The 26,817-nt window shown below is 34.7% G+C and overlaps 2 protein-coding genes across 2 annotated transcripts in view; one reads left to right on the forward strand and one right to left on the reverse strand.

Annotated features, from left to right (window-relative positions):
* Window positions 1-524: 524 nt before the first annotated feature.
* On the reverse strand, window positions 525-26,788 carry LOC134243823 (aryl hydrocarbon receptor nuclear translocator homolog). Its single transcript, XM_062726053.1, is given in 19 exon segments — window positions 525-3,130; window positions 5,215-5,504; window positions 5,934-6,003; window positions 13,047-13,225; window positions 13,775-13,968; window positions 14,251-14,329; window positions 14,332-14,349; window positions 14,352-14,390; window positions 15,366-15,472; window positions 18,080-18,257; window positions 18,396-18,590; window positions 18,710-18,739; window positions 19,009-19,126; window positions 19,406-19,498; window positions 19,795-19,874; window positions 20,921-21,078; window positions 22,659-22,727; window positions 23,116-23,173; window positions 26,433-26,788. Coding segments are annotated over 18 exon segments (2,082 nt in total). The 5' UTR covers window positions 26,569-26,788; the 3' UTR covers window positions 525-3,130; window positions 5,215-5,223.
* LOC134243886 (lysoplasmalogenase TMEM86A-like) overlaps window positions 14,862-26,817 on the forward strand; it is a 114,318-nt gene continuing 102,362 nt past the window's right edge. Inside the window, exon 1 of the mRNA XM_062726118.1 lies at window positions 14,862-14,880. The gene's annotated coding sequence lies outside the window, so the exon portion shown is untranslated. The remainder of the gene's footprint in view (window positions 14,881-26,817) is intronic.

Raw genomic sequence — 26,817 nt, forward strand, 5'->3', positions numbered from 1 at the left:
CATATTATGTTTTATTGTTTTACTTGTTTATAAATTTTTCAGGAAAAGTTGCAACTGCTGGCGAAATTGTTGCCCAAGGTCTTTCTACTAAAGAATGAACTGGAATCTAAGTAACTCCCTGGTTTCAACTGAGAACTGAGGAGGAGGCATGAGGTTAACACTGGGCAGAATGTTACTGTAAATGGGGTGTTTATAGATAGACCTTAATTTCATATATACACATACAGTTGAACTTCGATATCTCGAACACAGATATCTCAGATACCAGGATATCTCAGATACCAGGATATGTCAAAGTGATTTGGAAGTCCAAAACACTTATTCTTTAAGTATTTTAGTTGATATCTTGAATCATCAGATATCTGGAAGCTTTTCATCCATCTTACTGAGTTTGAGATTGCCAGATTTGACTTTACATATTATGTATATATGCATGCCCCCCCCCCCCCTCAAACCCTTCTGAAAAGTATGCAGCTGTCTTGCACTGTTACTTTACTTATGGATCATCAGATAAAATACCCAAATTACATATAAATGATTTTATTTAATATACTACGAGGAATGACAACAAATATAAATTGAACATGTACAAAACAAAGCTTTACAGACTTGCTGTTCATAAAATTGTATAAATAACAATAAATGTATAACAAACTTTTCCAAGTCTGTACACCTACTGATTAAAACTTGTTACTAAAATATGTTAAAAAAGGGTAAATATTGTATAAATGGTTCCAGTGATAGCCAAATATTTATGTTACTGTAATGAACATTTATTCAACCACAAATCTAGGAAATGGTTTACAGCAGTCTGTGAAGAAATTGTCGATAGAATCACTACAACTCAAATTGTTAATTATAAATCTATAGAGAAAAGTAAATTACAGTAACTAAAGAAACGACATGAGTGTCAAAATGATATACATTTATTTCTAAATCTGCACATTTATCCTTTTGATGTAACATATTAAAAGTCTCTTTTGATTTTGCTTTGAACTTTGAAATCTATGTAAGAATGTACATAATGACTGCATTTTTTTTTATCTAAAAATACAATATCAATCTTAAAAGAGGACACTCCTCAATATATACAAACATATAAAAATACATTTACATACTCAAAATTATTAACCGACTATGTGACCACTAGATTCAAACTAAAGTTATTTTGTTATCTCAAAAATCCAATGTTGCCAATGATAGATATAGGAATGAAATGGTGAACCTTTTGCAAAAGAATGTGAATGTATGGCACATTTCTATAGGTTTGACTCTTAAAAGAGCCAAGGATTAACAATTTCAAATCTGTAGTTAAAAAGCTGTTAGTATGTTATAACTAGACAATAAGGTATTATCAAAATATAATTATACATAACTGTAAATCCCTGTAAATAATTCAATGTGGTAGTATGATGAAACTTACGATATATTCAAAATATGGCAGCATGTTCAATATAGAATTTTAAACATGTGAAAATGAATATTTACAATGTCATATACATGTATATACAAAAATTTTAAAGATTTAAACTTGAAACAAGGTGTCTTTGTGCTTTATTTATGACAGCTAAAAAAAACAAATATTGAATTTTGCTGCTCAGGATGCATTTTCATATTTCCAATGCAAAATTGAATTAAAAATTGATGGAATTAATTTTGAAGACTTAATACAAACTCTGATATCTTTTCCATGATACAAATTAATTTTGAAGACTTAATACAAACTCTGATATCTTTTAAATGATACAAGAAAGTTAATGGAAAAAATAAAATTAACATAACAGTTTGAGGCAAAACTGCATAAATAAAAAGAAAAAAACACTACATCTAAGTTTATTTCATCTAAAAAGAGTTTCTCAACATTGCACATCCTTTTTTTCCCCTCCATCATGAAGTCTAGTATAGTTTTTAAGTAATATATACATATATTCATACATATTGAAGTAGATCTTGTACAAATATTATGGCAACAAATAAATGCATCTAAAATGGTATTTAAGAGGCTTCCAATCAAAATATACTTAATGATTTTCATATGTCTGACAAATACCTACCGGGTATTGGCTTATCAGTAATTTACCCCACAAGAGTAAAGTACAGAGACTTATTCTTGGATGAATTACATGTATAAGCTTATGTGGTCACCAATAAGATCAAGTGTTTTAATTCAACTTTTTGGTTGATTTATTTTGATGTTTATCTACCACATATATTTGTTGCCTATAAGTCTTCACTTGTATGTTGCTTGTTTTTTTTAAATTTCATATCATTTTAGAGGAAGTTGCAAATGACTCCCTTATAAATAGGTGTTTTTTTTCTGCTAGAATATTTTGCATGTATGTTAGATGTTAGGGTAATTTTTAAATAGTACATTTTGTGGTATTATGTCTATTGTAAATTTATTTCAAAGAATCTTTTTTTTTTGCCAGCATGCCATTTTTTTGCCAGCACTAAAAGAATTTTCAACATATAAAAATTTTGTAAAACACCTTAAAGAACAATACAATAAGCATGTAAAGCACCGTAGAAAGAGGAAAACAAACAAATCACAATAACATTAGCCACTCAAATTATATCTTAATTATATTAACAAAACAATGCAAATCAAAAACTTTGCAAAATAATCAACAAAACTACACGTATTCTCAAAATGGGCACAGCGATGATACATTACCAAGTTCTATGATGTTGTAAATACTGATGTAAGATAAACACGAGGTTGCTATCAAAAGTACAATGGCTATTGACTATATACAGCAGCTCACTATCATGTAATAGTCAGGCATTGTAAAATTACCAAAGTATAAAATGCAATCTTATTGTGTTCATCCATTTTTCTTTCCTGTCTACCAAATTGATTATACATGATTATAAAGGAAAACTTCATAAATAATAAAAAAGACCACTGTACAAAGGCTTCATTTTGCAGTTTTTAAATTCACAGTATAGATAATAGGAATTAAAAATAAACTGCAAACTCCAAACACATATTCTTACGAAAATTAGCCACAAGCAAAATTAAAGCAGTATACAGCATAGACAAACAAAACAACAGGAAAGTGAGATGATATGACAGATCTTGGTATTTAAACACTGAATCTTGTTTCTGTATATGATATTGACAGCCCCACTAACAAGAGGCCCACGGGCCTTATAGGTCACCTGAGTATCATGTAACAACTTTCCAGTGATTGTATTTGGTTCGTGTTTTAATCAAAAAGCCATGAATTTCACAAATTTTGAAGGAGGCACCATTGCTTATCAAAGGGCAGATTTCAAAGCATTAATTTATTTTTAGTCAAAGTACCCCCCTGGTACCCCTGACCCAGCGGCCCTGAAATTATCTATTTTGAAAGAGACCCCTTTCTTCATTATAAGGCCAGCATTTTTTTATGTTTAGGTTTAGTTATGAACATGAGAATTTTTGATAAATCAATTATTAACATTTGTACATTCTTTTTTTATGCTATTCTAGTAGGCTCCTTATAACTGGACACATACTACTTACAAATAGGAAAGTAGAACATTTAATTGCTTATTTCATGCCAGCTTGGGCCAGTTATATAAATTTTGTGATGTTGGTCAAAATATATTTTAAAAAATCAATTCTTTAAAAGTCTTTCAATTTATCTTCATTTTTTAAATATGTGTTAGATGAATGTGTAGACAATGTTCTAAAATTTACTTGATGCCTAAAATTATAATTCCTATAAAACAGACAGGGAGTATTGGGAAGTATGGTGAACATTTTTTCAATTAACTGTTAAATAATTTTTCTGGCTGATACAATTGATACTACATGCCTGTATATATTTGTATATTCTTGCCGCCTTTTAATAGTTGAATTTTTTTTTATTTCTTCAGGTTATTGTTTATTTCTTCCTCAAATGGACTTAACTTCTCCCATAGTTTTATTCATTACATCTGATGCATAAGCAACCCTTTTTTGAAGAATGATGCTTAGACTGTAAGCTATAACAGAGACCTAAACTGTAACAATGTCGCTGGCAATATGCAATAGCTACCACGGGCAGTTTAAAACCTGGGGGAGGAAAATTATTTACAGACAGATACTTTTGAAACGAATACATAATTATCTCACCAGCATGTCATTGTGCAGCAAAGTCGTCAGCATTTTATTTGTCCTTTGAACGGGTGAAACGTTTTGAATGGCACTCGTATCGATGAATTTTACACTAAACCAAGCTCAGATCTAGCTTTATAATTAAAGTTTATTTACCCGCCGTATCATCTTAAAACCGGAAGTGCGAGGTCGTAAATTTGAAATCTCGATCCCGACTCAAATTTGACATCGGAAAGAAAAAAATTGTTTTATTTTTTTTTTCTGAAAATTCAAAACATTGAGCGGAGGGTTTGTAAAACTGAAAATAAAATAAATCCTGGCCTTAAATATGTAATTAGGTCATTAGTATATTAACCAGGAGCAAAGAATAAGATGTTCAAAGAATTCATGCATTTCACTATTAGAGCCCCACCCTAAAACAAGAACCCCTGACCCTGGGGCCATAAAATTCACAATTTTGGTAGAGGCACTCTTGCTTATCATAACTATGTACTTAGTTAGTTTATTTAATACCCAGGAGCAGAGAAGAAGATTTTCAAAGAATTCATGTATTTTCACTATATAATCAATAGAGCCCCGCCCTAACACCAGAACCCCTGACCCTGGGGCCATAAAATTCACAATTTTGGTAGAGGCACTCTTGCGGTTATCACAACTATGTACTTAGTTGGTTTATTTAATACCCAGGAGCAGAGAAGAAGATTTTCAAAGAAATAATGCATTTTCACTACCTACTTATTGAGCCCTGCCCTAGCACTTGAACCCCTGACCCCAGGGCCATGAATTTCACAATTTTGGTAGAGGACTCATTGCTGATTACAATCATGCAAACAGTTTGACTGCTTGAAGTCCAGGAGTGAGAAAGAAGATTTTTAAAGATTGCATTAATTTTAGTGGTTTTGGCCCCACCCCTCAGGCACCAGGGGGGCAGGGATCATGAAATTCACAATTTTTGTTCCCCTTCACCCATAGATGCTTTGTGCCAAATTTGGTTGAAATTGGTTCAGTGGTTGCAGAGAAGAAGCTGAAAATGTTCAAATGTTAACGCACGGCGCACGACGGACGACGGACGACGCACGACGACGGACGAAAACGGATAGCAATAGGTCACCTGAGTTTACTCAGGTGACCTAAAAACACTAGTCCTGGAACGTGTTAAACATCCCTGAGAGATCATTAAATTCCTGTCCAGGAGGGTCCAACATACGGAAAACATCACTGAACTCCTCATTCTGCTGACCGTTAGGAGGGGGAGCCTGCGGACCCGGGGGGTTCTGGGGGGCCTCTGCTGCCCCTCCTTGCCAGGGGGGAGGCCACATTCCCTGACCAGTAGAAGTGGGGGGAGAGGAATGAGAAAAGTTATTTGGTTGTGAACTGGGAATATTCTGTGATCCAAGCTGAGTATACGTAGGAGGCCCAGCTGAAAACAGATCAAATACTTTATTACTTTGACTCCTTTTTTAATACATTTATTTTCTCAAGACATTTTCTTTTACTTTAGTGTATAGCAATGAAGGAAATGAGACTGATTAATTTCAGTGTTGAAACATTGCTATGCCAGGCTTTCAAGCATGGAAAACCTGTTCTATATATGAACATTATTTTAAACGAAGCTTGACAAAAAATATCTTGTCAATGAGCAGTTTTCTTAAAAATGAAATTCAACGATGTGATAGACAGATAGATGGGGGCTGGAAGGAAAGAGGGATGGTAATAACAAACAAGGCCATACTGATGTTGAGGCAAAAATTTTTTTTCTCAAAATTACATTAGCCAATGAGAAAATGTACGTATAAGTTAAAGCAAGTAAGGATCTTGGTTTATAAAACATAGCTTGAAGTCCACTTACCAGGAGAAGAGCTGTTAGGGCTGATCTGTGAGAAACCAGGGGTCGGGTTACTACTGAAATCAGTCCCTCCCTGAAATATACACAAGAGTTAGCCTCAATCATAAACAACATAAAATTAACAAGTTACTGAGTATTCAAAGTGGCATTCTAAAAAGCAGAGCTACTTTGAAAATTTTATTTGGCACAGGTTAAAAAAACTGTGCACTTGACTACCCAAGTTGCATTAATTTCACAGCTGGCAAACAAATCTGCCTGTATCTGGACAATTTCCACCTTTTATTACTTGAATAGAAGCCAGCCAAAGACAAACAACAAAACAACTTGTATGGTTTTACATTTGTAATAATAATTTTTTTATTGAGAAAAGCAAATTAATATTTTTGGTTAAGTCCATCTTGGCAATTGGCAAGGCTGAGGAACTTTGATAGTACAGGTGACTCTCGATGGCTCGAACTCCAATCTCTCGAAGTGAACCTCCGGTCCCGTTTTTTTCCTCTATATAATTAAGCAAATTTACTCCTGATCTCTCGAACTTCTATCTCTCGAAGTTCTCTATCTCTCGAACCAAAATCTTGGTCCCGTTGCACATATTTCATTGAATTTTACTCTCTATCTCTCAAAGTTTTGATTACGCATTTATATCCGCCAATCAAGCGTAAAATTGATGCAGTCTGGACTTACCTGCATGGAAACAATGAACGCCTTGGGCTGGCATGGAGGTGTTAATTGGGTGTTTACATAGATGACACTACAACTGTGGGTCGTCCATGTTTTGATATAATTAATTGGTTATTAATTACATAGTAGATTACAAACAAATTCACAACTTATTTCGAATTGAAACTGAGACGATAATTTTTAGAAATTTAATTTATAGATGTTCGTTTCAGCAAGTTCCGATAGACAATAAACTTTTATTAATTGAATATTGCAGCCCATGATATTTTTTGCTTTTTCTGCCTTTTCAATACCATTATACTGAGACTGTCTTCCAGACAGCTCTGAGAATTGAAAACACCAATTGTAACTTTACTAATTTATTGAGAAACAAGATCATAATAATACAACACACACAATGTTGGATGAAAATGGCCGCAAATTTTGTAGGAGTCAAGGGAGACAACTAGGATACCATAAACAAACGGGCAAACTAGTGGCCTCGCTTAGATGCGAGTGCCATGGAACCCCATGCCTGACACACGCATGATGGCTAGGCACACAAGCTGCACAGCTTTTACACCCTGCCTCTGGCTTGCTACCTGGTTTAGAATTTTAACACCAACCAGCCTGTAGCCTCTCCTACTTTTATATAGGTAGAGGGGGTCTGAGCACTGAAATGCTGCAGATCCCAAGCAATTTACATTTATTCTACACATTTCCTCAATGGCATTTAACTTCCATGTTAAAACACAGCCATGATATTCCCCTCATGCTTTGATGCAGATGGGCAGAGACAAACAGGTTAAGCATGTACTCTTGTTTACCTTAATGTTTCCCTGACTCCTCCCCCTTAATGAATGCGACATTGAATTTATTATTATTATTTTTATATTAAGAGAAAAAAGAACTATATTGATATGCTTAATGTAAAGTCCACTTTTTTTTTTTTTTTTTTTTTAAGAAAAATCCCAGCTTCTTCCTGAATTAATAGGCATTGGTTGTGAATCTGCCACAATAATCACTTGAGAAGTCCTAAGTATTGAAAGAACAAGCTTAGCTTGATTGAGTCCACAGCATGAAATCTACCTAAAAATATAAAATACTTGGCACAGATTTAAGTGATCAAAGAAAAAACAGTTACATGATAATAATATATATATATATACATTTTTTTTTTTTTTTAAATTGGGAGTGGTGGGTGGGTAACTTTTACTAATGACCAAATGGCTGAGATGTTGAAGAGGAAGAGGAAGTTGCTATAATAGTTAACTCATCCTGATGCTGACTTTCCCATGAACTAGATAACTTGTACCAAGTTGTGTCTTATGTTTAATGCTATCCAAACAATTAAATGAGATTATCTCATATTCATTTCAATAATCTATATTAATTGAATATTGCAGCCCATGATATTTTTTGCTTTTTCTGCCTTTTCAATACCATTATACTGAGACTGTCTTCCAGACAGCTCTGAGAATTGAAAACACCAATTGTAACTTTACTAATTTATTGAGAAAAAAGATCATAATAATACAACACACACAATGTTGGATGAAAATGGCCGCAAATTTTGTAGGAGTCAAGGGAGACAACTAGGATACCATAAACAAACGGGCAAACTAGTGGCCTCGCTTAGATGCGAGTGCCATGGAACCCCATGCCTGACACACGCATGATGGCTAGGCACACAAGCTGCACAGCTTTTACACCCTGCCTCTGGCTTGCTACCTGGTTTAGAATTTCACCAACCAGCCTGTAGCTTCTCCTACTTTTATATAGGTAGAGGGGGTCTGAGCACTGAAATGCTGCAGATCTCAAGCAATTTACATTTATTCTACACATTTCCTCAATGGCATTTAACTTCCATGTTAAAACACGGCCATGAGACCCCCGTCATGCTTTGATGCAGATGGGCAGAGACAAACAGGTTAAGCATGTTCAAGGCTGATGTCTCCCTTGACCCCGCCACTAACATCGATATGATGTTCCCCACAACAATTTGCACCAAACTTAATATTTATATATATAGCAATCCTAAACTAGGAAATTACAGGTCATCGCGTCATCGCAACTGAAATCTGACTAGATAAACAAAGGGCATTACTGAGGAGGGAAAATTTTGCCCTTTCCCCCTAAAATGAATTCCAAACCACCCTGGATATTATTTAAATAAGCCTTATTCCCCCTTTCCGATAAATGAGTTCCATCATATCTAAATAAACTGCTTTGATGAACGTTGATATTTTTGTCATGAAAAATGCAAGCCCCATTAACTTCGGATGTAATGAATTTTCTAATGGCCTTATTCACCTTACGCCGTTTTAAATCAATCTTAGCCCCACCCTTGCCAAGAGGTGCACCATGCCAATAAAGACGGGGAAGCATTGTTGACCAAATGAGCAAAGTCTTAGGAAGCAATACATTATAACGATACAAACTACATTGAATTTCATGTGAAAATCTAAGTGCAGTATTGCCAGCCGTAGTTAGATCATTTGACCCTGCGTGAATGACTAGTACATCTGGGTGTGGTTGGTGTTTGAGTTCATCTGTTAACACTTTGTCAAGATCTTCCCATTTCAGCCCTTTAATTCCCTTCCAAGTGATGTCCATCCCAAGATTAAGATTCTTTCCACCCGGTCTCCTCCCTGCCTCCTCACCAGCCCAATAAGGTATTGAAGATCCCACTATCCAAATCGTCTTGAAACCTGGAATACTTTGGCAAAATTAGCCTGTATTCCATTTAACAATGCTAACATGTTATAATCTTATGTAGTTTCTGAAAGCTTTTGACTCCCACCGGCCCAAAGATTTTATTTCTGAATCTGGAAACCCCTGTTTTGCAAGATCTGTAGCCCTGCCTATTCTAAAACTATGTGGTCTAAAGTGTCCTTGAATGTTCCTGAATTGAAGTGCTTTTTGAAGCACATAGTTGAATTGGTATCTTGTTACACCCTTATTGTCGACATGAATAAAGCATAAAAGGGAACCATCATTAGGACGCAGCTGCAAAAACCTGAGTGCCCACTGTACTGGGCAAATATCCGAATTTAACTGTTTGGAAATATGCAATGTTGTTGTATTTCCCATTTGGTCAGTTTTGGACCTGGGAATTAAGATGCTGACCTTGCTTCTAGTAAACGTGATGTGTGCCCTATGGATATTCAAAACTTCACTTACTCTAAGCAAGCCGTGATATGCAATTGAAAAAAGTGTGGAAAATAACACTGCCTCGTAGGATGATCTACACACTGACGGCAATGCTGATACTACATGCTCCAAGATAGATACAGTTAATGGGATTCGAGAATCTAAAGTGATACCTCTCTTTTTGTGGAGACCCTGCAAGGCTTTTTTGACAATGAATGATTGTGTGTTATCTTGTATGCCTCTTAATTTATGGATATATGATAATGCGCTAATGTACAGTGCAGCTGTTCTATAAGCTGTACCTGAAATAGAAAGGTGGGCAATGAAATTAAGCAAATGATCAACAGGAATGGGGAAATACAATGTGGTCCCACAATTATTCAGGAATTTTTTGAAGTTGGTGAGAGCCCCCTGGTAAGCTTTGTATGTGTTTGCTGATAGTGAACCCTGTATAAGTCTGTTTGCCTCCCTTGTTAAATTTCCCACATATTCTTGGGAAGCGGTGTTGGCCATGGATCTGCTGCCGGTGCTAGCCGTCGGAATTTGCCCCACTGTGAACGAGAGATAGAATCCGCAATAAAATTTGATTTTGAAGGTATGTGTTTTGCTTTAATCAAAATATTGTGTTTGAGACAAGTGAGAACTAGTTTTCTTACAATTTTCATGACCCTTTGTGACTTTGATGTTGTCGAGTTTATGACATGTACCACCGCCATATTGTCAATGTAAAACAAAATTCTATTGTTGGAAAATTGATGTTTCCACAATTCAATAGCTATGTGGACCGGGAAAAGCTCTAATAAGGTCATGTCACGGGTTATGCCTTGTACAAACCAGGAAATGGGCCATTGAGCATATGTCCACTTGCCTGCAAAATATATACCAAAACCCCCCTTATCTCCCCCTGCGCTATCAGTGTAGAGTTGTAGAGTCTCATTATTCACCCATATACCTTCTGTAATGACTGAAATGCCATTAAATGATTGGAGGAAGTCAAGCCAGACTTTGAGGTCTGCTTTCATTTCTAACGTTACACGGGTATGGTGATGAGGTTTGTTTAGGCCAATTGTTGCATCAATCAAACGTCGACAGAAAGCCCTACCTGGAGCTATAACTCTACATGCAAAATTTAACAAACCCAATAAAGACTGAAGTTGCTTAAGAGTAACCTTCTTAAGTGCCATAATGTCGAGAATCTTTTGTTTGATTTCATCGATTTTTACCAACGGTAACCTCATGATCATTTCCGTCGTATTAAATTCAATGCCCAAGAACGTAAGAACCTGCGTTGGATATACTGTTTTGTCTTTTGCAATAGGGACCCCCAGATCGTTGCACAGATAAAGAAAAGTGTCCAACGTATTTTTGCAAATGGGAAGTTCTTTGCCACAGAAAAGAAAGTCATCTAGATAATGCAGGATTGAGGCATTTTTTGAGCAATCCTGTATAAGCCAATGCAGAAAGCAAGCAAATCTGTCCCAAATTGCACAACTTATTTTGCAACCGAAAGGTAGCATCTTGTCGTAATAAAAACCATCATTGAAGTGAAAACCTAACAAGTCGAAATCAGTGCTGTTCACTGGTAGCAACCTAAAGGCTGATTTAATGTCCGACTTTGCCAGAAAAGCCCCCCGACCTAATTTTGCAATAATGGCGGCAGCATCATCTATGGTTGAATAGGTTACCGAGCTCTGTTCTGGGTCAATGAAATCATTTATTGAAGCAGATTCTGGATATGATAAATGGTGAATGAGGCGGTAGTCACCGTCTTTTTTAGGTACAAGACCTAAAGGAGAAACTTGTAATGTTGGAAAAGGTGGTTCTATGAAAGGACCCGCAACCCTCCCCAATGAGACTTCTTTGTAAATCTTTTGCTCTGCAACTGGATATTGTTTGTCTAAACTTGTAAGATTCTTAGAAAACCTGGGTGATCTAGGGCCAAAATACTGCAATTTAAAACCATGTTGAAAACCTTCCCTTAAAAATTGATGATCAGAATAATTTTGTGTATGTAAAAAAATTTTATCTAGTTTAATTGGGGTCTTGCCCAGTTTATACAGCTGCCTTGTTGGAACAGGTTGTGGCCGGGTGCTTTCCTCCGCACCTCCTACAGACGTGCTTGAATCTGCATCAATGATTGGTGGTGCGAATTCCCCCAAGTCACTGTCGGGTGAAGCATCACTCCCTGCAGACTCTGGTTCGGCATGGTGGGGGGGATGGTCATTCCTGGCTTCAGACCTTTGCTGCCTGGGAGCATGGCGAGGCTTTTTGTGCCCTCTACCCCTGGATGGCGACAACATCTCCCCTCTGATATCCCTCTTCCTTTTAGGTGGCATGATGGTTAGGATTGGACTGGATTTTTGTTTGTAACTTTTACTAATGACCAAATGGCTGAGATGTTGAAGAGGAAGAGGAAGTTGCTATAATAGTTAACTCATCCTGATGCTGACTTTCCCATGAACTAGATAACTTGTACCAAGTTGTGTCTTATGTTTAATGCTATCCAAACAATTAAATGAGATTATCTCATATTCATTTCAATAATCTATATTATGATTAAATAGAGTCTAAATAATTCCAGCATGGCAAATATCGCACAAGAAAATTCCTTTCTCAAGGACTGAATACCGATTAAGAAAAATCTGGTGAACACTGGTGAAGGACCCGATCAAGCCACGGAATAGCCAAACCGACAGTTGCTATTCAGGTTTCATGTAATCATGATATAAGAACAAATAAATACTGAAACTTAAAAAATTCGTTTTATTTATTCGAAATACAATCATTGTTGTTGATATCACGTAAATTACCTGTCAAATACGATTGAAAACGTGCAATGACTTTATTTACATATACTTCCGGTATCTATAAAAGTAGAACTTCGGTGATCGGAACTGAAAATTCCGGATTTTTTTTTACTTTCTATCTCTCGAACCCCTCGATCTCTTGAACTTTTCTTGCGGTCCCTTGAACTTCGAGAGATCGAGAGTCACCTGTACATGCATTCAGTCCTGCATGTCCACCAAATTATACTGTGAGTTTCAAACACTATTAGGCATAAAAAGTGTTTTATATTTCTATACTATCTTCTACTTAATAGCAATTAAAAACTAATTTCATAATCAGATTATAAAATAACTTACCATACATAGCTTTCAGTTTGAGTGAATTTCCAATAAATACTTATGTGTGAAGTTTTTCTTTTATTTTATTTTTTCCCACAGCTGTATAATTCCTTGAATTAATTAAAATTAATAAAAAGGCCCATTATATATATTTATTTCAATAAAACAAGTAATTTACCTGATTTTGAGGAAATCCTGCCGGTCCTGCCCAGCCCCCTGCGTTTGGACTTCTCCTGACCCCAGTAACACCCGATGCCTGAGATAATGGCATACTGGTGCCCGCGGTCTGTCCAGGGTACTTGATTTGAGAAGGTGAGTTGTAATTGTACATCTCTGGTCTGCCAATCTGTCTGCCCCCTATAATGACAAAAGTTGTCTTTCTTCAATGTCATGTCAGAGATGTTAAAGAGTATTTTACACCTTACTGTTTTTTTTTTATATTAAATTTATGCCGTCAATACACATAGATTACTGTTTAATTGTAGATTTTAACTGTCTTGGGTGATTATCATGATCAAACACATTAAAAGCAAAGCTGGTTGCATGAAGTTGCTCAATTAGCATGCAATTGTCATTTTTGTTCTTGAATCACCAATGATAAACCAGATAAACCAGTCTCTAGCTATTTATATATGTTTTGAGATGGTCAGATTTATACAATGTATTCAGTAAATTAATTTCAGGATTCAGTTTTCTTTCCCTGTTTTCTTGGCCTTGGAAAAGTTCAAGGTTTTATTGGAGAATCACCATTACCAGTGATATTTAAAGGAATATGTGTTTTGTTTTATTTTTAAAGAATATTTTACAAATTTTAGAGAACTCAGAAAGAAGGACAGACAGACAAAGTCAATTCACAGAGAAGCTCAGCATTATAAATTCACCCTAGCATGCTAGTTCTGGACTCACCTGTGAGAACAGAGCTATAGTCCTGGAAGGGCTCCCGGAAGTCATGCTTGTTAGCTGACTGCTGGATGTTCATCTCTGTCGGCATGGGGCCCCGGGGAGGGGTGTTGTAGGAGGCCATGGACGGGTTAGGATCTGGGGGTTGTTCATTTGGCATTCCTTGACCAGTAGAGGCACCTGCTCCTTGCTGAACACTTCTATAAAGAAAAAGATCACTCTAGAAAAGAACTAATATCATGCAACAGTACCAAGTTCATTTTGAAATACAGGTACTCTTATGCCCAGGAACATGCACCTGTATTAAATAATTAAAAGTTAAATCTAAAATCACAACACTTATAAAAAGATTTATGCATAATGAACAAGTAATACTTTAAACTGATTTCACATATACCGGTAATTCAAGTCTTGTCAACTATTTAAGATCAATAATTCTAAACTTCCCTCAATTCATATGTACAATTTAGCCTATTACTTACTTTGCAGATGTGTTTGTGCAAACAATATACTCCACTTCATCAGTATAGGGGTTCTGGAAGCTGAAGCTACTGGTCCTAGCCATACCCACTCATGATTCACCGGTACATGATCGACATCACCTGACCCTTTAGCTTCAACACTGAAAGATTTAATACATGAATTAATTCATAACGAAATGCTATTTGGGTTCTTGTTACTGTTAACCCTTGCAACACAAAATGGAATCAAACTGAAGGGCCTGCGAGTTGACTCGCTCGAGTTAATTGAGCTTTTTCATACGTCTGGACACCATACCTTATATTCAGTTTATTTTGCATCTTAAGAGATTGAATATTATATGTCTTCATGTTCGATTAAAAAATAAAGTGTATTACTATATTGCTTTTCCTTTGTATGTACAGGTTGGCACTAATGGGCTTCCGTACATACCGGGTATTATTGTGATAAGCAGCACTGCAAACCTTGGATTCCATAATGTATTATTTAAGCACACTAGCTGCAGTGGTCAGTGTTATGGAGTAATTAGTTTAAAGAGTCCCACAGCAAATCTGGATTCTAAAAATAGATTTTTCAGCACACTAGCTGCAATTAATGAGAGCAGCAGGTGTTTGTGTTAGGGGGTATTCTAGGTCAATTATAAATAAACTTCAGATGAGAAGATTGAAGATTTATCCCTTAACATGCTTGAACCCAGTAATTGTACATCTTACAGATATTTAAACAAAAATTTCTTTAAAAGCATGAAGACATAAATAATGTAACAGTCTGATATTTTATGCAGTTTTTACCTCCTAAGTTTATACCATCACTCAAACAAGAGCATTTTTTGCTAGAACTATCATATTTGGTGTATGGATCACCTTGATGAATGCGTGAAAAATTTTACAGCTCTGAAACGGCTATGTCAACAGGGAGTAGCTCGCTACGCGAGCCAACTCAAAAAAATGATTTTTTTTTTATATAAAGTGAGACTTTTATGAAGAAAATCTATACTGATGGTAATTTACATTTTTATACTCTTTGCATAAGAAACTAGTTATATCAGAATTATATTTTGTATTCATCTTGCAGAAGAACTGCTTTCTGCCTACTAGTATACTTTTACTACACATACCTTGGTCAAAAGTGTCTTTCATATGAGCTTTGTCTTCTGGGTGATAAAAATCGAAGGCAGATTTTCCCAAAAGGTCAGCTGGCTGATAGCCAAGTACTGGTGTCACTCTACAATACATTATAGATTTACAATCTGGTTTCTTAAGAAAAAATACATCAATTCTCTCCACATCAGCCATTAATAAGCAATGAGACATGGGAATCAGGTTTAAAAGTAAACTATGGAGACAAGATGTCAAATTTATATGTCTCCCTAATATGCAGAGTGACAACTCTATTGTCTCCCTTTATATGAAACTAGAACTGTCCAAACAGGACAAAATACCCCCTTCTGGGTTTTTCAGAAGTGCTAAATCATGAATATTTTATGGATCTAAGAGAAGAGAGAAATGTTAAAACATTTTTAGTGCAAATGTAATTGCTCATTATATTTTTTACAAATGAAATAAAAGCGCAGCCTAATTAAAAAAAATAGAATCCAATGAAAGTCTTCTCACAAGGATTACATATGTGAAGTATGAAATCCCTAGCCCTTACTGTTCAGAAGTTATGATCAAGGTTAAAGTTTTTTTCATAAGTACATAAATCTCCAAGGTCGTTGTTGGTGTCCAATGAAATGTTTTGCCACAAGGAATACATATGTGAAATATAAAAGTCCTAGTTTCTACTGTTTAAAACTTGTGACCAAGGTTAAAGTTTTAAAAATGTAATTAAAACTCCAAGGTCAAGGTCAAAGGGCAAAAGTTATTGGTATCCAATGAAAGGTCTTCTCACAAGGATTATATACGTGAAGTACGAAAGCCTTCGTCCTCACCGTTCAAAAGTTATGGTCAAGGTTAAAGTTTTTTCATAAGTACATAAATCTCCAAGGTCAAGGTCAAAAGGTCAAGGTTGTTGTTATCCAATGAAATGACTTGCCACAATGAATACATATGTGAAATATAAAAGTCCTAGTATCTACCGTTCAAAAGTTGTGACCAAAGTTAAAGTATTTTTAAAACGTAGTTAAAACTCCAAGGTCAAGGTCAAAGGGTAAAAGTTATTGGTATCCAATGAAAGTCTTCTCAAAAGGATCACATATGTGAAGTACAAAAGCCCTAGTCCTCACCGTTCAAAAGTTATGGTCAAGGTTAAAGTTTTTTCATAAGTACATAAATCTCCAAGGTCAAGGTCAAAAGGTCAAGGTTGTTGTTATCCAATGAAAGGTTTTGCCTCAAACAATACATATGTGAAATATGAAATCCTAGTACTTACTATTCAAAAGTTATGGCCAAAGTAAAAGTTTGGAATTTTTGTGTAAAAGTGGGTCAAACTCCAAGGTCAAGGTCAAAAGGTCAAATTTGGTGGTACCCAAAGAAAGGTCTTGTCACAAGGAATACACATGTGAAATATGAAAGTCATAGCTCCACTAAATCAAAAGTTATGGGCAAGGTTAAACTTTTTGTGACGGACAGACTGACGGACAGACAGACAGACGAATGAGATTTAATGTCCCCTCCCTTTCGCGAAAGCGGGGGACAAAAGATATGGACCGAACACAAATTATAAAATTTTTCTTCCAGTGACCTTGAACTTCCCCAAATGACCTTGACCCAAGGTCATGACACATCCTTAGGTCATGAGCAATCTTTGTCTGAAATGAGAACCTATCAATTTATCCATGAGAAAGATATGGACCGGACACAAATTATGAAATTTTTCTTCCAGTGACCTTGAACTTCCCCAAATGACCTTGACCCAAGGTCATGACACATCCCTAGGTCAGGAGGAATCTTTGTGTGAAATTAGCACCTACCAAGTATATCCATAAGAACGATATGGACCAGACACAAATTATGTTTCTTCCAGTGACCTTGAACTTCCTAAAATGACCTTGGGTCAAGGTCATGACTCATCCTTAGGTCATGGACAATCTTTGTGTGGAGTAGTAGAATCCAATTATCCTCCGTAAGAAAGATACGGACCGGACACGTTTGCACAGCCTGACAGACAGCTAGACAGACGGACAAGGTGATTCCTATATACCCCCCCAATATTCATTTGCAGTGGGTATAATAAAAATGTTGCAATTAAACTAACTCATGTAATAAAATAATTAATATATGTGTGAAATCTGTAAACAATAAATTCGAATGGTGGTTTCAAACTTGTAAACTGACCCATAAAATTTCATGAAGTTAAGATTATTCAGGAAAATACTTGTAAAACTAATATGTATTGTTTAGAAGTGAAACCCCATGAATTATTGGACTGAGTAGGGTTGTCATTCTCAGGTGCATCTCAGGTAACAACCCCACTCAAACCGGATAATTTGTGATGTCTCCCTTCTATACAGTTCATATTTGTATATTATGAATTTTAAAACTTTACACCCTAGTAATACTAAATATTATACTTCATGTAAAATTAGTTGAATCTGGTTGAGAAACATTTGTTAAAAAACACTACTACCCGCTGAATAATGACGCCACGCCCTCTAGCGTAGCAACAGTCAACATTGCTTGACGACGGGTGGTATTCCAAAAAATAGCGACTGCACAGAATTTATGCACGCACGGTTCACTGTTATATGTATTTGTATAAAACATTCAGTATAATATAATAAACATGTAGTTGAGAGTAACATTGAAAATATCGGTTGACAATGGTTTTCGAGGGGTGAAAATTTTCAATGTTACACTCAACTACATGCAATATTTATATAATATTAATCACCTTTGGTCTACAAATGTGAATTTTCCATCAATATTATGCCTGGATATGAACTCTGTGCTGCCATTGGGTCCCATGAGATCGCTGCAGTTAGGTGTACTGGTTACCTGGAGTCGACCGATGCCCACCAGACAACAGTGTGTGCTGGAGTTCTCATCTGAGTCTCGGTCCATCTGCACTCCTATGGTCAAATATAAATATATACAAAATATAAATATACAGATATTTAGAATTATTACTAATTTTTTAGTCATTTTTAAGCAGACAAAAAATAGCAAATTTTCATTATATTTTTATCAATGTTTCAGCCCTAAATTACCTGAGGGTGGCCAGTTTTTGATATAGCCCGTTACATGGACTACGGTATAGTGGTTGCCATCAGGCGAGGGCCCTAGAGTATTTCGCTGTCGTGCTCGGTGGGTGTGACTTGAGTTCATGCTGCTAACATCTACGTTACCCATCTTCATACGACATATAAACCCTCGTCTCGATCCCATACACAATCTGATAGACGCTAAACACAACAAAGTCAAATGATTTAATCTCTAAGTATTCAAAATCTGGTTGGATAAGATATAAATTGGTTGACATTTCCAAGCAGTTTCTTATCTTTTTAAAAACTTTGCTACTTACTCTGGTGACTGTCTTTCTTGACTGTTCCAGCTAGAAAGAGAAAAAGTCAGTTTCTAGAATATAGCAAATCTTTAATTATGTATTTTGATTTGCCAAATTTGAAACAGTAAAAAAATCAATATGTAGAATTCTTTTATTAATGTAATTTCTACAATTCCTGTTATGTTTGGTGATAAATTATTACTTCAAGTCATGCACAGTGATAAATTATATTTTCAAGTCTCAAATTCTTCCAATGCTCTGTTGTAACTTTCTTTTTTCAGCCTAGATTTTTCTTTTTCTACTGTGTGGTAACTTACTTTTTAAGTCTAGAATTCTTCCAGTGTTCTGAGATTCAGAAGTTGACAGCTGTTCTCTAACCTTCTCCACATCATCAGGATGTACCAGTTCATACATGGAGTTTCCAAACCAGTCAGCCTGTTTGGAAGATAAAGATTGATGTCAAAAACCATTCTAAATACAGATTTACATCTTTTCAACAACATACAGACATCATTAATTCTATAAGTCCCAGAAACCTTGAAGTCAATGTACATAATATTTACGCGTAGCTGTACTACAATTATTTTAGCTGTTATGATTTATTGTATACTTTAGCAGCCCTAAAGGAATACCATGCAGAATAAAGTACATAAGACACCTAATTGAACTGAGATGCATCATATGGTGTTCACAGCCTGCATATAATGGGTTTACCTGAGATTGGTTTAGAACCTGTGTGATGGAATCTGAGACGTAAATCATTCTGCCTGTGTCACACTGAACAACAAACAGGAACCCATCAGCTGCCTGAAAATACAATCAATTTGTTCATGAGATATTGGAACCCTACAACATTTTTAACATTACATTGTAGGGGCAGGGATCAGATTTTACTAAACACTTATCTAAAACCTGGGAGCCAGGGCAAGATAGGTTTAAAGAAAAAATAAAATGCAAAAGATTTTAAGATTGTGGTATTGGGCAAAATGCATTTTGTTGATCCCTCAGATCAACTAAATGCCTTCAGTCCAATGGCCTTTGGCTAACAGTTGAATTTTAATCAGACAAAACATGTAACCAGTCATTAAATAGATAATATATACCTCTAGTATAAGATGTTTGAGCTCCTGGTCAGTCAGGAAGGATGGCTTATAACAACCATCAACACTGGTGTTTCCAGCTACTGAAAATAATATACCAATCAGCATCACTCTTGCCAAACATTATTTACATTGATTAAATTGGCGAAGTTGGGGGGGGGGGGGGGGGGGCAATTGATGGACGTTAGTGGATTAACAATATTTAACAACTGAAAATTACAACCATTTTAACAAGGCAAGTGGTACATGTATAAAAAAAATTCTATGCAGCTTTTTTAATCCTATACACTGTAGCATCAAAAAGTGTTGTTTTTTTTTTTTTAATCGGGGGTTGTATTGCTATATTAATTACAAACTTTTCAATGTGTTGCACAGCTCACCATGATGTCTAACAACTAGTAATGATACTTGCATGCTACAGATTTCGATACTGATTGTATTCTATACTGCATTATAGGAAAATAATTTGTAGACAATTCTCCCTAGAACATTTTAACTGTTTTACAGATCCATTCCATAATTGTGGAAGCTAAATGACTAAAGGGGGACCAAACAGACTTGGGAGTCAACTGCAGCATGTCTAATTTTCTCTACTGTATAATTTTCACAAAAAATTACTCTCTGGTGACACTTACACATAAAGTAATGATAAGTGGATCCAAGACAAATTTAAAAATGGAGTAGAACATATTTGTTTATGAAACACATAAACCACGACTACAAGGAAAGTGGTTTACATCAAATGTCAAAACTTATTTTTTTGCAATGTAATAGCTGTTTCTTTACTTAACGACAATTCCTGATCATTGCAAAGACTGAGAAGAGGAAGACACATTTATATCTAATGGTTCTCACTTGATCTAAATCTAGGTCACAATCTCAGGATTATTGATTTAGCCATCCTGCTAGGCCCTCTTATGCCCTAGTTCTTAAACAGTTTTCTTTCTGTACAAGTATTATTGTAATTTTTTTTCCAAAAAATACATGTACTGGTAATGCGGTATACATGTATTTTGTCTTTAATGTAAAAATGTCTGAACCTTTATAATTTTCATAAAAAACTCTCGTTAGGAATATAAGGTTATCTTTTCCTGCATTGTCAATATCTCAGACTTAATATTACCTGTACCTCTTAAAGTTTTCATGTGAGAGACTGCCATTCTAAGGATGGTCAGCTTGTCTGGTTTTCTGGCCAGCGTACTACAGGTAGGAACCATGTCACAGAGTTCATTGATGTAAGAGGTCATCTTATTCCTCCTTCTTCTCTCTATCTCACAATGACTCTCTCTACAAAAACAGACAACATACTGCTGTCATGGCCATACATATTATGAATATATAATAGTACCTGTATTTGTACTGCATCTGTTTATTTTTCATACAGAGTATTTGTTATTACTAATTTTTGTTTTTAGCTTTTTGTACTATTTATCTAATTTAGAAAAAGTAATTAAAATTGGAGAGAATATGCCATTAATTTACACATTTATTCCTTTAATGTATTGCTGCTAACAAGAAATAAATTGAAAATCTTGGGAAATCCATATCCATCTCTTTTTCTGTTGAGGTAATGACTCAAGTTTTCAAACCAGATTGTTTTGCTATTCACCTCTGCTAATATATCAGATAGAAAATGTTGCACATTTACTTATCAATTAGTGCTCTCTATGTTCTCTTTTATTGAACTAATTCATGTAGCTCATCAAAGTAAATAGCAATTTTTATTGTTGTTAATATACTTTGAAAATTTTCCTCCTTTTAGAATCATTACAGGTGCATATATACAAACAAACTACTCCAATGTGTATCAATCAAATGTCAGATTAATTTGGACTTAATTAATGTCAGTCAATTAATATCAATCAATGTTCTAATCTTTTTTAACTGACCCAATCTTTCAGGACTTTGATTATCCTTATTGCTTATAGTAGATTCAATAAGTTTTGATACAATATTTTAACTAAATATATGTGATACAGTAACTAGGAAAAAATGAAAGCTACTTTTCAGTCATTATAAAGGCCTAACTGTGATAAGTGTTTCCGATTAACAGAGCTACAACTTTGTAATGACCCAATGAAGATAAGTATCCACTTAATAAAGAGTTAATGTGTCTGAATCCCTGCACAGAAAATGTCAAGGAAATCAAACTTATGTATAATTTCTATTTCCTGCCTATGACCATTATAGAAATGTTGTTACTGAAATGAAAAATAAAATCCATGCTTAATTTAGAATCTCTATAATTTTTTTGGTCAGATGAATTCATACATTTTTAATAATTTTTAGATCTTTCTTTACTGCTTTAATAAAACAGCTTAAGAATGAATCACACTCAAAACTTAAACCCCTCTGCAATATGCAATGACAAAATTTAAGAATACCAATGTTCCAAAAAGAAACAAGATGTGTTTGTGAAACACCATGTGCCCAGCGGCAACAAAGATGATAAAAAATATTTTTATCATATAGGTCACAGTCAATGTCATAAGGTCATTGACCTTGGTTTCATTTGAAAGAGCTTAATTAGTGGAGTAAGCATACCAAATATGAAGTCTCTATCTCTCATGGTTCAAAAGTTAAGGTGAAGCTTTATGTTGACAACACTGAACAGATGGACAAACAGACAAACAGATAAACAGACAGACAGGACAAAAACAATAGATGTCCCTGATCTATTGATCCAAGCACATAAAAACTCAACCTGTTTCTATATATTGTAAAAATAAACACCTTATGAGCAAAAAAGATGAAGATAAAATTTTGACATTAGAACGACTTACAGGAGAGTTAAAATGTTCATCATGATGTGTGATACACGTAATGACCACATTAGATTGTGTTAAGTGGATAATTGCTATTTTTACCTGGCAAACCTTTCCTTGTCAGCCTGCTCCTGATTGTACCCCCCACCTTGACCATCCTCCTCATCTGACCTAATAATAGAATCATGACCTACATAAATCATACAGTCAAATATACCCACTACATGATTAATTATCACATCTTTTTGTGGGTAAGAATTGGCAATTAGGTAATTAAGTATATGACTTGAGTAGAAAATATTGAGAAGAAAATATTTAAATTCTTGAACAATTCATTTAATCGTTTTTATTAAGTCTAACTATTTATCATGTTCATTCTAAAAAAAATGCCTCATGTATACAGATAACCGAGACTGGATGCAGATGATTCAAATATGTTTATAATTCAAAAAATTCTTTGTAAAATAAAATAGACCCAAACTTTGATAATTTTATATCTAGTCTGGGCTGCATATGAAGGGTTCCCAGATAAAACGTAAGGTTATCTCGTGTTACTTACTCCCTCCCAGATCCTCCCTTGCGTTTTCTATTCCCTCCTTTGGAATTATCAGGTGTCCCTGGAAAAAACACAGACACAATATTTATAAACAGAACTTAAACCATTCCATAAAGTTAACTCATCATCTTGAAGTTGTACAGAGTTTCTTGACAAAGATACTGCTTATCTCAGCCCATCTGCCTCATCTCTCAAGGCTTCTTTCAGTGGGTCTTGAGAACATGCAATTTATGAGAAGTGAAGTCATGAATGATGCTGTTTTTAAAAGGAATTTAGAGAATTTTTTATTCACTAATGAATTCTCTCACATTCATGTCCACCCTGTCACAAGATGGATGAAACTTAGAGAAGACATTGTCTCTGAATCCAATGAGCAAAGTTCTTGACAACTTAATTAATACATGTTGTGACAGTATGTATAAAACTGTCAAACACACATCAAAAATTTGCAAAGAGTACAGTGGGGAAAAAAATCCATTTTACCCTAAAGTTAAAACTTAACATCCAACTTAAAGTCCTTGCTTAGCCCAGTTAGTATGAGCTACTCTAGAGGTAATCATAAATATGCCAATTTAGGCTAAATAGGATTTGCTATTCCTTGTAATGATATACATAAGTATAAAATGCACTGCAATATCTTGGTCTGATACCTATTTGGATCATGACTACAGAATCAAACATACATGTGATCATAGGTATCTCCCAATGCAACATCTTTACAATAAAATGTCATCAGTGTGCATGAGCTTTTATCAGATCACTTGGGAATGTCAAATTGTACCCAGAAGCTCTCTGACGTTGCTTCATAAACTTCTAAGATCCTTCAAAGGTCAGAGACATGATATTTTGTCTTCAGTTTCCTTTCTTCATAAACCTTCTGTGGAAAAGTCTATATTTGACAGAATTTTAAGGAAATTTTACTCCACACTGAATTCTTGCTTTGTCCGAAGCTTCCTTCCACTAAAGCATAATTTATAAAATCTTCTTCAACTTCTTGACCTCGACCAGACAAAGATTTCACACTTGAGAAAGGCTTTAATACCCTATACACTCTTGATTTGTAGACTATTCAGTTTTTATTCTATAGGATAGGCTTCTCTGAAGACATCAATTTCATGCAATCATACAGGTGTCATATTTATCTTTTTATCATGTGAAAAACTACTTGCACTTTACTTAATTACCTTGTTTTTTTTTTTACAAGCAGAAATATTATACTTTTCCAATAAGTCATTTGTTTTTTTTTTTCACCAAAGATTATTGTGCTGTGGTTGGACTTTATGAGCATTTATGTTAAACAGAATTAGAATGTCACGGTAATATCTTACTTAAATTCAGTCATACTTATTTATTTAGACTTGTTAAAGTTGATTCAAACTATTTTTGGAATATATTGAATTTCAAATATATTTTTTTTACTTATGTTGATCATAAAATTGTTTATCTAAATTAAAAATTTTACATAAGATTGTAAGCTAAGCTTGTACTAAGTTTTAATGACCCTTGTATCAAATCTTCTATTTTAGTGAGATCATATCAAAACTGAGCAAGAAATTGTTTTTCACAAAAATAAAATATATGATTCTATCTTCAGTAACCATGACAACACTATCCATTATAATTTAAAACTGCTAAATAAAATTAAGAATCTTGATGTAGTCTATATAATTATATAACAAAGTCAGGGTAGTTCTGTAGGAGTAAGGGTATATAGTTCTGTAGGAGTAGCATTTGAAATGAATATTATTAACAATGAAATATAACTCTATTTCAATAATATTGATATTCCAGTATATTTTCTATTCGTGGAGAAAATATATCGTATTGCAATATATTTTTCAATACAGATATACTGGAAAATTCTTTCTAATAGGCTTGATGAATTTTAAGGGAAAATTTTGAACTTCAGATGTCAGAAGCATTATCAATTGTCACCAGCATTGGGCCAATTTCATTTGTCACTTATCGGCGTACGCCAAATTGCGCCGGTCATATGACTGGCGTAAAACAGCTAACAAGCAAATGAAGTAAACTGGTGAAAACATAAAAAATTGAATAATTACGTTAAATGATAATCAATTAATTAAGTTTTTCACTTTTTACATTATGTCTTAGTAGAATAATTCGAAATTCAATTTTAAAAGAAAACATGGACCTCATGAAAAATTTTATTTTTTATGAGAAAATAAAAACATATTTCAAATATATGAATAAAGATTTGCTCAAAATATGCAAACAAATAAAGAACATGTCGATTTGGTAAAAAGTATCTGCATTTTCACATTTGTTTTCTCTTCCCACCATATTTCTAAGACCGGCGATTTCCTAGGAGGTCATTTCAGACCGGCAAGATCGGCGTACACAGGCGAACCTTCCCAGGTCAAATGGAGTAACATGCCAGGTTACCAAAGGTCAAGCCGTGCATTTGGCGTATGCCGGTATGACAAATGAAATCCTACCACTATCAAATGTGCCAATTTAAACAGTAAAGTTGCTTTCATTGCAAAACTGTAGTGAAATCAACAAGAACTTAGTTGTTACAACATATTTATAATAGTTTTATATACTCTATTTATAAATGAAGAATAATAAGGTAAGAAAGATCATTTTGACTGTTACTGAATAATTGCAATACAGTTAAAAATATTGCAATGTATCACAATACCAATTCTCGGCCAATACTCAGACCTAATTTCAAGTAACAATTTTAATACAACTTCAAGAATGGGAATGGGGTGGGGTTGGGTGAGAATGAACATTTTTTTGAAAAAAAAAAGTCGAAAGTCACACAGATTGAAGATGGCCATCTCAACATAAACTCCTTCGGTATACTTCATCACTGAGCTATTACAATCAACAGTTTGTGTTTGTCAAAGGGTATATGGAAGTAATACCAGTATTTGTTTAAGAAGATATAGCAATTTTTGCATTATAAAACTGCTTTTTTTTTTCAATTTTATGGCATGCTAAAAATTACCAAAATATAAGTTAAAATATAACCACATGATAGCTGCCCAAATCAAGGACACTGCAATGCTGTGCATCCCCTTACAAAAGAGCATATACAGTATCTGAGACTGTAAATCAAAGCAGCATTTGACATTGATCTCAATGCAAATTATGACAATTCTTTTCCACACATTAAGAACAAACTCCTCTTACACACAAAAAGACAAACTAACACCCAACCCCAACCCCCAGCCCCACACACACAAGCATGTCACTAAATCCCTTCCAACTCTGTTGCAAGGGGACAATAAAATTTTAAATCTTGTCTTTTCCCCCTTCCAATATACATGTTTTTCTTTGTTAAATCTTACCATAGATTGCCATTTCCGTATAGACAACAGGAATAGGCGCTATTCCTGAAAATGTATTAGACTGTGAACGCTGCCCCTGGGTAAAGTCATAAAGGTGCTTTGAAGGTCCTTGATATCGATAATTAGAGTAATCCATTATTGTCTTCAAACTCGCCAGTCAAATTTCAAGTGCCAATGGAAATAAATTTTTATCACCAACAAACCTTACTGATAAATTTTTCTTCCTCTCAAATATTCCAAGTGGATCTTAAATCACAGATGTAAATATTTTTCGGAAGTAAAAACTAAGAAAAAAAAATCCTGAGATAAGAATATTTGTGCAATTTTTTCTAGAGTGCAGACAGTGGCGGTCTCCTTTGGTTTTTACATCTCGGTGTGGAAGCAG

This window comes from Saccostrea cucullata, unplaced genomic scaffold, assembly GCF_032062105.1.
Source record: "Saccostrea cucullata isolate Sc308-1 unplaced genomic scaffold, CSIRO_AGI_Scuc_v1 ctg860, whole genome shotgun sequence".
Lineage (NCBI taxonomy): Eukaryota > Metazoa > Mollusca > Bivalvia > Ostreida > Ostreidae > Saccostrea > Saccostrea cuccullata.